This window comes from Arachis ipaensis, chromosome B3, assembly GCF_059453495.1.
Source record: "Arachis ipaensis isolate K30076 ecotype BB chromosome B3, ASM5945349v1, whole genome shotgun sequence".
Taxonomy (NCBI): Eukaryota; Viridiplantae; Streptophyta; class Magnoliopsida; order Fabales; family Fabaceae; genus Arachis; species Arachis ipaensis.
In genome coordinates this window covers 40,919,901-40,937,500 of record NC_142438.1, presented here as the reverse complement: position 1 = coordinate 40,937,500, position 17,600 = coordinate 40,919,901, and the positions used below count along the sequence as shown (strand labels likewise).

At 37.8% G+C, this 17,600-nt stretch overlaps 2 protein-coding genes across 2 annotated transcripts; both read left to right on the top strand.

The window, feature by feature from the left end:
• The first annotated feature begins 2,146 nt into the window (after nt 1–2,146).
• Nucleotides 2,147–6,646, top strand: LOC148570394 (uncharacterized). Its single transcript, XM_088507026.1, has 14 exons — nt 2,147–2,333; nt 3,199–3,474; nt 3,588–4,090; nt 4,163–4,275; nt 4,494–4,571; nt 4,659–4,724; nt 4,803–4,871; nt 4,947–5,021; nt 5,095–5,148; nt 5,305–5,391; nt 5,622–5,687; nt 5,770–5,865; nt 5,989–6,054; nt 6,151–6,646. Exons 1-14 carry the CDS (start codon nt 2,147–2,149, stop codon nt 6,644–6,646), a joined length of 2,232 nt encoding a protein of 743 aa, XP_088363152.1.
• Nucleotides 6,647–7,247: 601 nt separating this feature from the next.
• Nucleotides 7,248–7,991, top strand: LOC148570393 (uncharacterized). Its single transcript, XM_088507025.1, has 4 exons — nt 7,248–7,276; nt 7,406–7,501; nt 7,572–7,665; nt 7,751–7,991. Exons 1-4 carry the CDS (start codon nt 7,248–7,250, stop codon nt 7,922–7,924), a joined length of 393 nt encoding a protein of 130 aa, XP_088363151.1. The 3' UTR covers nt 7,925–7,991.
• Nucleotides 7,992–17,600: the final 9,609 nt, after the last annotated feature.

Sequence of the window (17,600 nt, the reverse complement as noted above, 5' to 3'; positions counted from 1 at the left end):
TATTTGAAACTGAATTGTTTTAGGTTTAAAAGTGAGATTCAAATGTTTATGGGTGGCTTATCCAACGTCTTCTCCAATGAGGATGAATCTGTTCGAGTTGTCTATGAGCAGAGGTGGTGATGGTACCTGCAAGGGATTTTGATAATTAAGTTAGCATGAGTTTTAGGCAGATATTTAGTAAATTGAGTTTGAAAAAAACCTGAAGATGTCAAGGCATTTATAAGTGTAGATGTAGAATCAATAACCACCTTTTAGAGTTTGTTCCACCTTTGATGTTGGATAGTTATTCCCTTTTATTAGGGAGGTTGTTGAGATCTCCTTTCTAGATTAATAGGAGGTATTGAGGGAGTTAGTTACTTATTTGGATAAGTAGAGCTAAGTCCACATCGTCGTGCCTGACCTCTATTAAAGTTGGACAAGTATTGATCTAGATAATATTCGTAGATTTAACTTTATTTACTTTGGGTCTGACTGTGTATTGGACCAGAATATGAACACTTAGAATAAGAGTTTTTTGTACATCAACCAATATGACAATTACGATTCGTTCCGCCTATGTTAGAACCACCAATCATATACTCTTTTTCATAATATTACAAGTAGCCTTTCTTTTCCATCTTTTATACCAATTTTAGAGAAATATTTTCAATAAGTAGAAGTTAAGATTTTAACCCTTTCAATAGGCTTCTCATTTTGTGTAGTAGAATCAATCCCTTCCATAACATCTAAAATTTTATCTAAGATTTTCAATTCACACCCATAAAAATTCTATTAGTACAATGAACAAATTAAGCTTAATCTTTTTTTTTTTTTTATAAAAAATACAAAAAAAAATAAAATATTGTGTCTATTATCTATTGGAAGGAAAACTCCAAAAAAAAAAGTAGAGAGCAAATTGCAAAGAGCTAAGCTAATTAGTGGATCTAGCAAAGGACGAAGCAGGGGGTGCTAGTTGATATCCATCGGTGATGGAGGGAGAGAATGAAGTAGAGAATGAGTAGGATGGAGTAACTTACTATGATTGTAGAGAGAGAACAAAGTACATAGTGAAGGAGATGGTCAGAACTCAGATGGAGATGGTTGGGGGCTACTGGAGAAAAGGCGATGATGCTATAGTAGTAGAGTGGGAAGAGTAGAGACTAAGAGTCCGAGAAGGAAGAGTTGAGAGTTAGGAGTTATTGTAGAGTTAGGACAGTAAGACAGTGCAAAAAATTACTTTATATACCCAGAAAAAAAAAAGGCTAGATGAACTAAACCGTACCTGCTCAACTTAAACCTGTCTAACCCGTGAGTTATCCAATCCAAACCAGATTGACCCATTTTTAAATATATGTCTTAATGTTTCTGACTTGACTCTCTCATTTTTACAAGCAATTTGAGTCGACTAGCGATCGTGACTTGTTATGACGGTTGTACTTATCTCTTGGTCATTTAAGAAGCAAATTATAGTTGCAACATTTAATACTGAGGCGGAATATAGGAGCATAAGTGATCTAGTTGCTGAATTGTATGGATCAAGAATTTACTTGGTGAACTAAAATTCTCACTCCTTGAGTATAGTACTTCTAGCTACAAATCTGATTCTACACGCAAAATTCAAGCACTTTAAAATAGATATGCATTTTGTTAGGGATTTGGTTACTACAAAGACTATTTAAGTTAGTTACAAACCAATCAATATGTAGGTTGCTAATATACTCTCTACAATTGTTTATTTTGAACCTTTTTTGCATTTCAGATCCAAACATAAGCTTAAAGATCTTTGTACCTTGAGTTTGAGGAAAATCATAAAGAAATTGGAGAATCTAATGAAAAGCTATTAAAAAGGTTTTAAAAGAATCTGAATCGACATAAAATAGTTAAGGTAGTTAGATAGTTAGAATTCTCTCTCTATTATCTATTAAGAAGATAAAGTAGTAATACTTGTAATAGAAATGTGTTGAGTTCAGAGAATATTTAACAAATTTGATGATGACAAATATTTGATTGAGTACATTAATTATATATTTCAAGTATTACAAAAACGGGCCTGCTACACATACAAGTATCCAAGCATCCAAGTTGGCCCAGCCCAAATCGAAGACACGCGCATAAGGAAGCATAACATAGCGCGTCAAAATCACGCGCTCAACACAAACAGTTACGTATGGCAGACTCTTCCACTTCCTCCACTTCTTCCACTTCTGAAAACGCTTCGAAAACAAGGGAACGCTCCCATTTTCGAGCAAAAATCAAAGTTCAAAATATACAAATCGTTGTTCGAAACCTACATCAAAACAACATCAAACTCTCCGTGAAGAATCTGAAGAGAAAACGAAGCAAGAACACTCAACGTAAGTTGATTAAGATTACTGTATATTTTAGTTTTCTTCTACGTCGTTCTTCTAGGATTTACTGTGCTATTATTCTTGCTTCTTTGTTACACTGTTCTAAGTTCTACGTCATTCTTCTAAGTTCTACGTCGTTCTACATTCTTGTTCTAAGTTCTCTTGCTACTGTTGTTGATTTTTGGGGGTTTATTCCGTAGATTGGGGGTTGTATACTGCTTGAACTTGTAATGTGGCTTGATATTGATGCATGTTTGACTGATATCTGACTGATATATATGAATGTATCTGAATAATATCTATCTCACTGTTATCAATGGGTGTATCTGATTCTTACATATGGGTGTATCTTACTGTTATCAATGAGTGTATCTGACTCATATATGCGTGTATCTTACTGATATCTCAATTAATTTGATATTGAAGCATGTTTGAGTGATACCTGACTGATATATATGGATTTATCTGAATCATATCTATGGGTGTATCTCACTGTTAACAATGAGTGTATCGGATTCTTACATATGGGTGTATCTTACTGTTATTAGACCTTGTAATGTTGCTTGATATTGGAACATGTTTGACTGATATCTGACTGATAAATATGAATGTATCTGAATAATATCAATGGGTGTATCTCACTGTTAACAATGAGTGTATCTGATTCTTACATATGGGTGTATCTTACTGTTATTAGACCTTGTAATGTTGCTTGATATTGAAGCATGTTTGACTGATATCTGACTGATATATATGAATGTATCTGAATAATATCTATCTCACTGTTATCAATGGGTGTATCTGATTCTTACATATGGGTGTATCTTACTGTTACTAATGGGTGTATATTTGTGTGTATTTTTTGTTTCAGACAAAATGGCAGCAAGAAACCAAACGAAAGACCTTAAGTGTGCCACACATCTCCTGAGTGATAAGTTCAGAAACATGACTGAGGAGAAGAAGGCAATTGTCAGGGATCTCGGATTTGGTGGGTTGATGCACGTCCCACCTCTAAGGGTGGATCACCAACTCTTAAGGGAACTGGCAAACAACTTCAAACTTGGGGAGAACAGACTGAAGACAGGATATGGTTCTTTCCAAATAACACCAAAGACAATAGGTGATGCGCTTGGCATCAATGCAACAGGTAACTAGCTGAAAATTATAGGTGTATATTAAGTTCATGCTTGGGTATATTTAAGGTTGATGCTTGGGTGTTTTTGAACCGATTTTGATACTTTGTTGTTTTCTTTTTTGTAGGAAATCTGTTTCCTGAGAAAGTTGAGTATAAGCAACTTTATAAGCAACTTTCTGATGATGACAAAATAATTTATAGAAGATTCCAGGGTAAGACCCTCAAAAGTCTTACCGATGAAATGATGGAAATAGGCGTTGGCAGCGAAGAGGAACGCCTGATGTTCAAGAGGATATTCATCCTCTACATACAGATGGCGTTCCTTTTGCCAACGACGATAAACAAAATATCGCCCGTGCACCTCGCCCCAATTTTTAAGATGGACGGCATATCGGAGAGAAACTGGGGGGGGCATGTTTTGACGTTCTTGATCAAAGGCATCACAGACTACCAGGAGAAGAAGAAGAAGGCAATTGATGGCTGCCTCTTTGCCCTCATGATAATATACTTCCATCTTTCTGAAAACAAAGGCAAGAAGAGGGCTGAAAGACCACCAAAGCCTTGGATTGCCAACTGGACTAAGGAGCAGTTGGTGGAAAGAATGACTGCAGAAAGAGAAGAAACTTTGGTAAGTAAACATAATATGTTGCTTGTATTTTATTTACCTGAATGCTGCTAGCTAAAATATCTCATGTTTCAGGGGATTGTGAAGATGGCGGAGACAAGAGCAAGAGAAAAAATGAAAGAAAAAGAAAAAAAAGAAAAAAAACAAGAAATAAAAAAAACAAAAAAAAGGAAGGCGAGTCCAACATCGTCTTCGGAGACAGAAACAGCTACTGACAGTGACACTTCTACCTCTGAGTCTGAGACTCAACAAGACTCAGAGGATTCGGCAAGAAAACACCCCATAAAAAAGGGGAAAAAGTAAGTACCATACTTGGGTGTAATTTCTTTTTCGAGTTGGGTGTATTTTGTTGATCACATTGGGTATATTTTTAGTATGTTCTAAATAATCACTGTTTGCCTTCCAGAATGGAATCCAGAAAAAGAAAGCAGAGGCAAGAGGAGCCAGATTCTGATTCAGAATCTGAATCTGAACAAAGTGATGAGTAATGTCCTGAAATTATTACTCCTTTCTTTTGGCTTCATTATAAAGATTTCGTGTATTAACTGAAGTGTCTATTATTAACTTATAGGAGCGAAGAATCATCACCTGCAGAGAAGGAGAAGGAGAAGAAAAAAACAAAAACAACACCAAAAAAGTAAGCACTTCTTTGCATAATATTCTGTGATAAAATTAATTTTTTATTTCTGATTGGTACTCTTTTTTTTCCACCCAGAACACAACCAAAAAAGAAAAAAGTTCTCGTGGAGGATTCACCTCCTAAAGAAGACCAATACTTTGACGGGTACATTACCTCGTAAGCTATATTACCGTCTATCGTCGTAATTATTTTTGTTAACATCTTCTTTTATGAATGTAGTGAGACATATGAAATATCAAGTGACGAACTGGATGAATGGCTAGGGCAAAACGTTGATAAATCTGCTGCAGAGGGGTATGTCTTGCTGGGCTGTTTATTTCATATTTTGTTGTGTTTTGTATGCTAATAATTGTTTCTTGTTTCGCAGCGAGAACCAACCTGACCTGCGATCGACAGAAGGTCGCTATGTGTCGTCTGAAACGTAAGAAGCTTTATTATTTAATAAAATCTTGTTATCATGATTTGGGTGTGTCTTGAGGAACCATTTGGGTGTATTGTGTGGATCAAGTTGGGTGTATGTTGTTTAATAAGTTGGAATATTAACTTTGTTGTGTTGCTTGGATCAAATCTGTCTTAGAATACCGGCTGTGAACTTGGGAACTGATGCTCCTTCCTCTCAAGGACACACAGAACAGAGTAGTGTAAACCAGCCGTCACAGAGCATGTAATTTCTCTTTCAAATAACCGTTACTTTTGTTCTTCTATTACCCTTCTACTTCTAATTCTGTATATATTTTTTTTTAGAAAAAAAAGTCCTTTATTATTTTATTCAACAAAAAAAAGGCAGGAAAAAAAAGCAAAAACTGCAAGTATGTAAGTTCTCAAAAAAACAAAGCCTGTCTTCTTTTTGAATTGTTCGGGTGTATTTCTTGAATTTCTTTGGGTGTATTTTAGGTTGAGTCTGTCTGATTCGAATATGATGGTTGTGAGGGAACAGACACCGTCCGAAGCGCTTGCAATGTGAGTTTTACAATAATATTCAACCTTATAACCTTATTATTTTCAAAGGCGTTGTTAACCTTTCATTTTTCTTCTTGTTTAGAGTCCCGATTCAGGTTTTTGTGCCGGCATCCCAAACAACCACTGAGACAGATTTTGAACCAACCCCTATGCTACAGATTGAAGGGACTACAGAAACGTAAGAAATAGTATTGAGTGTATATTTGTTTGGAGTTTGGGTGTATATTAGCTAACAGTTTGGGTGTATATTGTTCCTGATTAGTTTCTTTTACGCCGTGATTAATTTTTTGTAACTGTGCAGCACTCCTGAAACCCCCAAACAACTTCAAGAGACCACACCGACGGTTCCCCCAGCTCCAACTAAAATGTAAGTTCATCAGACTAAAATCAATCTTTGCTTATCATCCGTATATTCTTATTCTTATTCTTATTCTTATTCTTATTCTTATACATGATGACGCAGTCATCCAGATGCAGAAGACGCTGCTGCCCTGTTGATGATGGCACGGACAGCTTCCTATGTTCCTAAAACAGATCCAGGGATGCCATCATTCAGCCTTGGATTGACTGATTCAAGCCAGGAGGGGGCGTCAACGCAGGAGACAGAAAGGGAAAAATCTCCAGAAGCTGCGAATTTGATAGAACAATTGGACAGTTTGGTCCAAAGAATAGCAAGCAGCGCGACGAAGGGAAAAAACACAAGTCCACAAATTCAGAGGGAGACTGGGGGAGAAAGTTCTGCAAAGTTTGAAACTCCACGGGGATTATATCAGATTACGGATGATATGAAACAAAAGTGCTACATCTGGGGGACAAGACTGAAGGAAGATGCAGATGGCAATACTAACGAGTATGAGGAAATGTGCACTCTGATTGGCCAAGGAAAATACATTTTGATGAGAATGCACCTTGCTTCCCTCCAGGCAAAAAGTGATATAGAATCTCAGGTAATATTATAATAAGATTAATGTTTTTACACCAAAGTCAATTACAATGCTTATTAATGTAAAATTGATTTCGGCATATATTTCTAGATTGTATCTGCCATCTGCCTCATCCTCAACAACAAAAATGAAAAGAGATTTCAAGAACAAATATATTGTCTCCCCCCCGATATTGTGGTAAGTGTTACTTCTAAGAACTTCGGGTGTATTTTCTGTATTGATTTGGGTGTATTTGTCACGTTCGATTGGGTGTAAGTTTAGTATTTCATTTCTTGTTTCCCATTCTTGCAGTGCATGGCACTTTCGGATCACCCAAACGGGGAATTCGTATCACCGAAAACGAAAAAGGAATTCAGGGTGGAAGCCTACCCGAGTTTCATTCCCTTCATAGATAGAAAAAAATTGACTTCGCACCCATATGTAAGTTTTCGTTTGCTAAATTTGTTAGTACGCTTATTTACTTATTTGCAAAATAAAATAACACACTGTTCATGTGTGGCAATCCTTCAGATTTTTGCCCCTGTCTGCTACGCGGGGCATTGGTGGTTATGGCTGATAAATACAAGAAAGCGGAAATGTCAAATACTTGACCCGCTACACAAAAAGGCTCCCACCGATGAGAGAAAGGACATTAATAAATTCACTGTAAGTTGCCTCTGTCTTCTTTACTTTAATAGATAGGTCTATTTCGTTAGTTGTAATGGGTGTATCTTGTCCATTCATTCGGGTGTATTACTGATTTGTTTTCGTATTTAAGGGATATGTATTTTCAAGATTGATAACATATGCCGGCGGGGAACCTCTTCAGAAAGGGGAGAGGGAGAAGGAAATTAAATCACCATATGTTAAAATATCTGGCCAAAAAACAAGGTATAAATTTGTAACTCTGAACATTAAACTTTTGTAAATGAGATTTGTAATTTATTTTCTTCGTTTTCAGCTATGACTGCGCTGTGTACGTTATGAAGTGGATGGAGATAATTGAGCCGGAAAACATCAAAAAGGGGAAGTATCAATGGGATAATTGGCCACAGGTAACTGTCTTTAGAACCATATAACTCTGTATTACTTTACTGAATTAATATTGCTGTTTAAAAAGAATATACTTTTTAATTGTAGGAGGAGGTGGACCACTATAGAGTGGAGTACGCATCCCGGATACTATTGAGTGAGATGAATACACAGAGAGATCGGGCAATTAGAGAAAGTAGTGCTATAAGGCTGTCGAAGCCATCCTCTATATTATTAAGTCCGTTTTGTCAGATTAATTCTGCTGATATAGAAACTGCGTAATCCATCTGCTGGGTAGTTTGTAAATTAACAAATGATGTAAATATTTGCCATTTATCAACAACTTCTATTCTATGTATATTTTTTCCCATAGTTAAACTATCTGTGCTGGTAAACTGTCTGTGATGTATTCAAAAGCTGTATTACAGGTGGTAAAATATGAAGGAAAAAATCAAGGCATATATAAACACAAATTATAAACTGCTACACCCAACGCAAGTCTAATAATACACCCAAGGTTGTATAAAATATACACCCAAACTGTCTGCGCTGTATTCAAAATGTATGAATTACATGTACTAAAATATGAAGAAAAACATCAAATCAAATATAAACCCATAACCTGAGAATTTTTACAGCTTTTGTTTTATATATATCTATATATGTGTCTATATCTAAATTGTGAATTAACGAAAATACACCCAAAATAACGGTGCTTTTACACCCATATTCTGTAAAACTATACACCCAACGAGTTATCCCCTGCTGCTGGTACCCTGAACTGATAACTCATAACGTGTCCTTGATATTGGCTGCAATTTGAATGCGCCGCTGATGCAGCATAAAAAAGGTTTATCTGAAATATAACACACACACATTACCTAAACTATTAACGAGAAAAATAAACTCAATCGCCACAAATTTAAAGAACATTACTTTTACCTCGCTTAAAACTTTCGTCTTCTTCTTCTTTGTGGCATTTGCGATCTGTTTCTCCAGCTTTGAACCTAGCCTGTTTTTTGGACGTCCTCTTGTTCGAATCCTTGACGGGCTTTGAAGCTCGTTAACGGATTCCAAGTTGGCGTCTTCGTGGGATAAAGAAGATGTCCCCTTCCTTTTGGCTTTTAATGCTTCCATCTCGGCCATGACGTTATCGTACGCACGGTGCAGAATTGCAGTCAGCTCCTCCGATTCGGAGGCAAATTCGCATATATTTTGCGAACGAAAAACCAATTGGTCGAACCTCTTGCTTCTTGGCTCCATTAGTGGCTCGTCGTGGCTGCTCTTGATGTGTGTGTGTCGCCTCTTTACCTTCTTGCTCCATCGTTCCAGTATGTATCTCGGTGACACTTGGCTTACTTGTTCGAAGCTTAACACGCTTAGTGCGTGACGGCACAGTATCCCTCTCGACTCGAATAATAAGCAATGGCATTTTACCTCGGCTGCAACCGAGTCGTAAGTAACCACGAACTTGTTGAATATTGAGCTGGAAACTTGTTCTCCGACTTCGTATACTGAATAGCCTAGAGCGGAATTCTTTAGTTTGGTGATGCAATTCGCCTTTCCTCTGAATTGCGCTTGGACTTCCCTAAACTTTGCGTGAGTGTACGCATCTTGAAACTGAGCTTCAATGCAGGATTTGGTTGCACACGGTATGACCGTATGAAAATCTGCAGCATCTGATTCTCTCTCTGCTTGCTCCCTGCTTCCGAGGCAATTATCGTATTGTTTGACGAACTGAATAAGCGAGCTGTTCCGGGTGATATACTTGTTAAAAAATGAATGCATGCTCTCGCTCCTTTGTGTGCTTCTCATCCCTGCCCAGAAATGGTGATCCAGATAGATAGGAACCCATATGTGACGGTCTTCGTACAGATTTGCATAATACACCCAAAGACAGTCTATAAATACACCCGAGAAAACATGCAATTTACACCTCTGATGCATATTTTAAAAAGACATTACCTGAAAGCCACTTGTTGTCCCCAAGACCAAAATTCAGCAGAAAATCGTTCCAATTCCTATCGAATGAGTCTTTGCTTTGAGAGTTCCAAACAACTTGGCTCATTTCTTGTTCGATATCGGCATGTCCCTTGTACCCGTTTAATTTGCTTGGAATCTTCTTCATGATGTGCCAAATGCACCAGCGGTGAACTGTTGTTGGCATACAGGCCTCTAAAGCCCTTTTCATGGATGCGCACTGATCGGTGAGAAACCCTTTCGGAGTGTTTCCTCCCATGCAACGAAGCCAGCTTTGAAATAACCATTTGAATGATTCAATTTCTTCGTTCTTCATCAAAGAGCATCCGAGAAGTGTTGATTGACCGTGGTGATTCACCCCGACAAAAGAACCACAGACCAAATTATACCTGAAACAAATTACCATGGTCCAGAATGCAAAATCATTAGCTACACCCTAACAAATGCTTCGCATACACCCAATGAAACAGCCAATATACACCTCTACTGCGGATTCGTAAAAATAAATTAATTTGGCATCATAAACAGGAACAGTTTGTTACCTGTTTGTATTGTAGGTGGTGTCGAATGAAATGACGTCTCCGAAATACTCAAAGGCGGCTCTGCTTCTTGCATCGGCCCAAAAAGCCAGCTTAATCGATTGATCCTCTTCGAGTTGGAGCTCAAAAAAGAAATTCGGATTCTTCTCTTTCATTCTTAAGAAATATTTCCCGAATTCCTTTGCATCTTCTTGTTCGGAAACATTCCGCACTTCCCTGGTAATGTAATTCCTCACGTCCTTTTCGATAAAATTTAACTCGCGGTGACCCCCGGCAGCCGCAACAAATGATTGGTAGGTTTTGCTTGGTCTGATACCGGCCTCCTCGTTATTCTCTATCGTACGACGAATGGACATGCTTAGTTCCCTGTGCTGTTTGAGCATCTCTGCTTTGCTTGGACAGCAGGGGTGTGGATGATCCAGCACAACCTTTGAAATGATCCAAGCACCGACATCCTTCAATGTGTGTATATAAATTCTTGCAGGACAGTTTAGACCGGCTGTCGGATTGGTCTTCTCGGTCGGAGATATTTTAGATTTCCATTTTCCCTCTCTGCTACATGTAATCAGTTAGTTCTTAATCTCGTTTCCCTTCCTATTTGTGCACCGAACTCTTGTAGAGAAACCTGCAGCCTTGGCGTAGTTCCTGTAAAATTTTCCAGCATCTTCAAGGGTGGTAAAGGTCATTCCGACCTTTGGAACAAGCTCGTCATCAACAACTGAGAGAGGCTGCAAAATACACCGTGTCAGAACTGTAAATACACCCATAGATATGATTCAAATACACCCAATCATGTCTAATACGATACACCCGAACCGCAACAACTCAACTACAGAATGACTTTTAAAGCCATAAACTGTAAATACACAGCATGCAGATATACACCATCTCAAAAACTAAAAACACATCTAATCATGTCTGTTATAATACAGCTGAACAACAACAAGTAAATTAAAATAACAAAAAACCAGTAAAGTGTAGATACACCCACACTTCTAGCTAAAATACACCCAAACAAGAATTGATCTACACCCGAGCGTCTGCTACAAATTCCAGGTAATTAATCACAACTAATACATTGAATCGACAGATTCAGGTAAACGTGTTACTTTCACAGTCAATGTTCAGCAATTTTTCAACTACACAATGCTATACAAATTACTGAAAGAAATTTCATACTAATCCTATGTAAATCAAACCTCAGGGACTTCGTTAGATTCTGACTCATAATCCACTTCGCCTGCATTCAGATGACAATCTGAGGTTGAATGATCCATTATCTTCAAAACGAGATCAAACTTTGATTTCGGAAAACAACAAATCAAAAATAGAAAACGAAGCTCGAGTTGCAGAGAGAGACAAAGGTAACCTAAACGAAGAAGATGCTAGTGAGAAAAGGAGAAGAAAAGAACAATGGAGAAGAAGGAGGGTAAACGCGGGAGAAGAAGAAGAACGAAATCTCAAAATAACAAAAACGAAAAGGGAAAGAAATATTTTAAATCTGGTAGTTAGATATACGCGCGATGTTATATAGCGCGTGTAATCAACGTACCTGAAGCAGCGCATATTTTGATCTTATTGTTTAATGAACTTGTAAAGCATACAAGCCATTAGGGCTTGTATGCAGAGCTTTTCCGTTACAAAAAAGCCTTGATAGATTCTGATTTTCAACAAGAAAACATCAAGCAAATAAGCATTTATTGTGATATATTCTTTCCAAAATAATTTTCATCAAAAAAGAAAAATTCCATGAGATCAAATTTGAAAGATTCACTCTTAAAGATTGGCCTTCATTATATAGTTAGCAATCTTTTAAGGATGAATTCAGAAAAAAGAAAGCAATCAATTAGCAAATCATGATTCAAACAAAAACATCACATGATTGATTTAAGGGTAAAGTACTAAATTGGTCCCCTAGGTTTGGGCGTAATTCTATTTTAATCCTTAAGGTTTAAAGTGTTCTATTTGAATCCAAAAAAGTTTCATTTAGCATCAATTTAGTCCCACATTGAGGTCAAAATTAAATAATTAACAAAATGTCCTACATAACAATAGTACAAGAACAAAATCGATAATCTGGAGAACAAGTACAAGCTCCAGAGGCATAAAATCAACCATTGATACATCAATACATTTATTTATTATTTTTTTATAATATAAATAAAATATTTTCTATAAAACTAAAGAAAATGATAAATAAATGTATTGATGCATCAATGGTTGATTTTGTGCCTCTGGAGCTTGTACTTGTTCTCTAGATTATCGATTTTGTTCTTGAACTGTTGTTATGTAGGACATTTTGTTAATTATTAATTTTGACCTCATTGTGGGACTAAATTGATGCTAAATGAAACTTTTTTGGATTCAAATAGAACACTTTAAACCTTAAGGACCAAAATAGAATTACGCCCAAACCTAGAGACCAATTTAGTACTTTACCCTTGATTTAATCATAAGCAAGACCAGATATTCACAGATGTCACACATTGATATCAATCTATAGAAGGAAGGATTCACTCTTCAATGCCAATGACGACAACAATGAATAGTTCAATGGCTAGCTTGATGAAAATCGAAATTATTCCAATATTGAAGAAAAGATTTCAAGCTCTATATATGATGATTCATTCAAGGAAGAAGGCAACTAATTCGTGCATATATTAGATAATAAAATTAGCCCTTTGTTTTTTTGTTATTTGAGTGTGTTCTTATTTCTTTTTTGTCTAGATTCAAACTTACTTTGAGAAATTCAAAAGGCAAAGAGAGTAGTACACACAAAAGCCATTTAATCTTTTGTTTGAGAGTTCGATTTCAAAAGAGTGCTAGGTTTAGAGCTCACTTGGTTCTCGTTAACTAGATTGGGTTAGCACCTAGGTGAATTACTAAGCTTGGGTGTTGTTCATACCCTGGACCGAGCTATAAGGTCCGAGTTGGACAAAGACAAAGCGACCGACCTCTTTGAAGTTTGGTCGACTGCCGACCTCTTCACAAAGAGCTCAGACGAATCACCACAGAGGCCCAAAGAGGCCCAAGAAAGAAGAGTCACCACCTACCAGAAGGCGGCTGGCCAAAACATAGGTGATCTCACCCACAAAAGATAAGATAAGATAACAAACTTATCTCAAGGAAGGTCACTCAACACTTCTATAAATATATTGGAACACCCAGGTATAACTCATACTCCAATTCTACAAAAAAAACCTGCCTAAAGCCTGTACTGACTTAAGCATCGGAGTCTCTTGCAGGTACCACCCCCTCTGGTGACGAGGACCAACAGCGCCTCCTAATCCAACAAGTCAGACACAGCAACCCCGATCAGTACAGAAGATCTCACTGAGATCGACCTCCCCATTTCAGGCAACCCTCGAAAAATTGGCGCCATTGCCGGGGCCTGGAAGTCATCCCATCATCATGGCAAACAACCTTACCAACGACCATAACTCTGGATTAGAAGAAGGAACACCAGCCAAAAACATAGATGGTATACCAACCTCCCTAAAGGAAGTACACCAGTCTAAGGGAGACAAACAACCTCAGAATACAGAAATCTTGGACACCATCCGTGAACAGCAGGATCGCCTCAAACAGCTCGAACAGGAAACCGAGCGTCAACGAGAAGCAGAGCGAGATCTTCGGAGAGAAACAAGACGACGTCGAGAATTGGAAGACAAGCTCTTTAAACTCGAAGCCGACTTGAAAACCAAAATCACACGATCCAACCGCGAGAATAGCCCCCACACGGACCAAGATCCGTTCACAAAGGAAATCATGAAAGCTAAAGTTCCAAAGGACTTCAAAGCTCCTGACATGACCCCGTACGATGGTACGTCTGACCCAAGCCATCATCTCAGTAACTTTAGAAGTCGGATGTACCTCACAGATGCCTCGGACGCAACCCCTTGCAAGGCTTTCTCGACCACCCTGTCCAAAACGGCAATAAAGTGGTTTGACAGCCTGCCAACAAGATCGATCACAAGTTTCTTTGACCTCGCCAAGAAGTTCCTAGCCAGGTTCTCCATCCAGAAGGACAAGGCAAAACACGCTCCCAGCCTGCTAGGAATTAAACAAGGAGATCGGGAAAGCCTCTGCAGCTACATGGAGAGATTCAACAAAGCATGCCTCGACATACAGAATCTTCCTACAGAGGCGGCAATTATGGGGCTCATTAACGACCTATGGGAAGGACCCTTCATCCACTTCATATCCAAGAAACATCCGACATTCCTGAACGAGGTACAAGAACGGGCCGAGAAATATATCAACATGGAGGAGAACTTCCAATTAGGAGAAAACTCCAAAGCCAGATTCTCCTACCCACCTCGGGATAAGGATAAAGATTTCAGGAAAAAAGAAGACCAATCCGCAGAGAAACCCAGGAAATACCATAATTAGACCCCTATTCGGGTATCCCTTGTGGATGTCTATCAGAAGATATGCAACACAGAAAAAATCCCACCTCCTCGCCCAATTAAACACAAAAGGGGAGGAAGTCGGACCGAATACTGCGAATACCACAGGATCTACGGATACTCCACCAACGAGTGCTATGACTTGAAGAATGTCGTAGAAAAATTGGCTCGAGAAGGAAGACTAGACTGATTCCTTGCCAACAGAACCGATGAGCCAAAAAAGAGAAGAAGGGATGAAGAGGAGGGCCAAGCTGAACAACCTCCTCACACCCCGGAAAGGCACGTCCATATGATCAACGGAGGATTCGCAGGAGGAGAAATCTCCAAATCATCCTGAAAAAGACACCTCAAAGAGGTAAACCATCTCGGGGAAGGGGATAGAACATCCGACCTCCCCACTATCGCCTTCACTAAAGAAGACGCCGCGGGCATCATCCCCGGGCATGATGACTGATGGGAAGCAGAAGCTGGTGAATTAAAAATTTATTAAAATGGTTACGTTGCGAGTATAGTTCTTAACTCACCGAAAATCTGCCTATCAATTTAGAAATATGTCACAGAGAGTTTAAATTAAAATTACTGGGAGTTTTAAGTCCCAGGTCGTCTCCCAACGAGTTGCAGAAAAGTGTGCTGTTTTATTAATCAGATGTTCCAAGAAGTTGAGCTAGGTAAATTGGGAATTAAATTGAGGAATTTAAATAATATAAATAAAAGCCTTGACTGGGAGTTGATTGGTTGGAATCTCTATCATTGATGGTGTGATTGTAAGATTAATTTATAATTAATGGTTGTTCTGTTTGGTTATCCTTTACTAGGTAAAGGAAAGTCAAACAAGTGGGAATGCCAGATCTGTTCACAAGTTGCAACCCACTTAGTTCAAAGGGATTGGCGTCGGTAACAAGATAGCAATCCAACATTTAACCCAATTACAAATTTTCTTTCAATCCTTCCAACTCAAGAGTTCCTTTTAATCAACTCCCCATCAAGTAAGGGAACTACTCACGCATTATAAATAAAGAATCCATGGCACATGAAAGGAAATTAAAAGAAGACATGATTATTGATATTGAAATTGAATTAAAAAGAAATAATCCTTGCATTAAATAATCATAAAAGTATCTGAATGACAAAATTGAACATAACAAAGAACATGGAAGATGAAATCCAAGTTAAGAGAACAAACTAGAATGATGATGCCTTGATGAGGAAATAACTCTTCTCAATGTTCCAATGCTAAGATCAATTGAAAATTAAAATCCTAAAACTAGAGAGAAAAACCTAAGAGAGTGAAAAACTAGATCTAAAACTACTAAATGAATGTGTCTCTTGTTTCTGCATATTCTCTGACTCTAGTCTGCTGTTCCGGGCCAAAAACTGGGCCGGAATAAGGCCCAAAATCGCTCCCATCGAATTCTGCAGATTATGCAGATCGCACATGTCACGCGATCGCGTCGTCCATGCGGACGCGTCGCTTGCGCTTTTTCCTCTCCACGCGTTCGCGTCGTCCACGCTACCGCGTCGCCTGTGCTTTCCAATCCGCGCGGCCGCGCAAGCCATGCGGCCGCGTCGCTGCGATTTGCACTCCTTCGCGCGGTCGCGTGAGCCATGCGACCGCGTCACTTCTCGCTGGTTATCTCCTCAATTTCTTGTGTTCATTTCATTTTTGCTAGCTTCCTCTCCAATCTCCATCTCATTCATGCCCTATGGGGCCTGAAACACTTGACACACATATCACGGCATCGAATGGAATAAAGAAAAATTAAAAGTGAATAATTAAAGTCTCTAGGAAGCAATTTTCAAACATGTACTGAATTTAGGAAGAAAATCTAAATGCATGCTAAATTGATGAATAAGTGGGCAAGGATCATGACAAAACCACACAATTAAACACAATATAAACCATAAAATAGTGGTTTATCAACCTCCCCACACTTAAACATTAGCATGTCCTCATGCTAAATTGAAGGAGACAAGAAAATAAGTATGAACATGCAGAAACTCATGAAATGCAATGCAATCCTACGTATATAAATAAATGCAACTATATGATTATTGTCCACTTGATCAAAAGTAAATAAGCTCTTCAAAACAGTTACAATTCAAATTCCACTAATTCTATCATTATACAATAAAACCGATAAAAGTGCAAGAAGATAGCTTATGAAAGCAGGAAACATGAAATTTTAAGCATTGAACCCTCACTGATAATGTATGTACGCTCTAATCTCTAGTGTATAGGGTGATCACTCAATTCTTTTCTAGTCATGTTTTCTAACTTTTGTTTTTCTCTTAACCAATCAACAACAGTTAATATACCAATGCAAACATCATGAGGTCTTTTCAGGGTTGTAATGGGGCCAAGGTGCAGGTAAGGATATACATATGGCTAAGTGAGCTTTGTAAATTGAATCTTTAATTAACCTAAGCTCTCACCTAATATACATATATTCTATATACTTTTAAATTCATGCTTAGCTACCCATAATTCCCTTTTATCAACCCATACTCATGTTTCAACTTTGTATTTTAATTCTATCATATGTGCATTGATATTTGAATTCTAAATTTAACATTGGGGTAATTTTTGTCCCCTTATTTATTGATTTTTTTTAAAAAGAAATAAATAAAGCTTATTAATGCACATAGGTTTTTCATTCTCATATCTTCACATGAGTAGGTATCCAAATTCCCTTTAAATTTTCATGACACATTCCCTCAACAACTTTTGTTCCCATAATTTCCCATACTTAACTAGCATACACAATTCTATCTTAAGCTAACCAAAGATTCAATTTGGGATATGCAATTGTTTTTCAGCTTAAGGTTAGTAATGTGGTAAAATATAGAACAAATGGGGTTTTAAAGGCTCAAAGTGGTTAACAAAGGTAATTGAGAAGGGTAGGCTTGATTTGGATAAGTGAGTTTAAATAAATAATGGCCTCAATCATGTGCAAGCATGTAAATATAATAAATACTGGACATATAAGATAAAACAAAATATAGATTACAATCATAGAGAAGTAAACACAC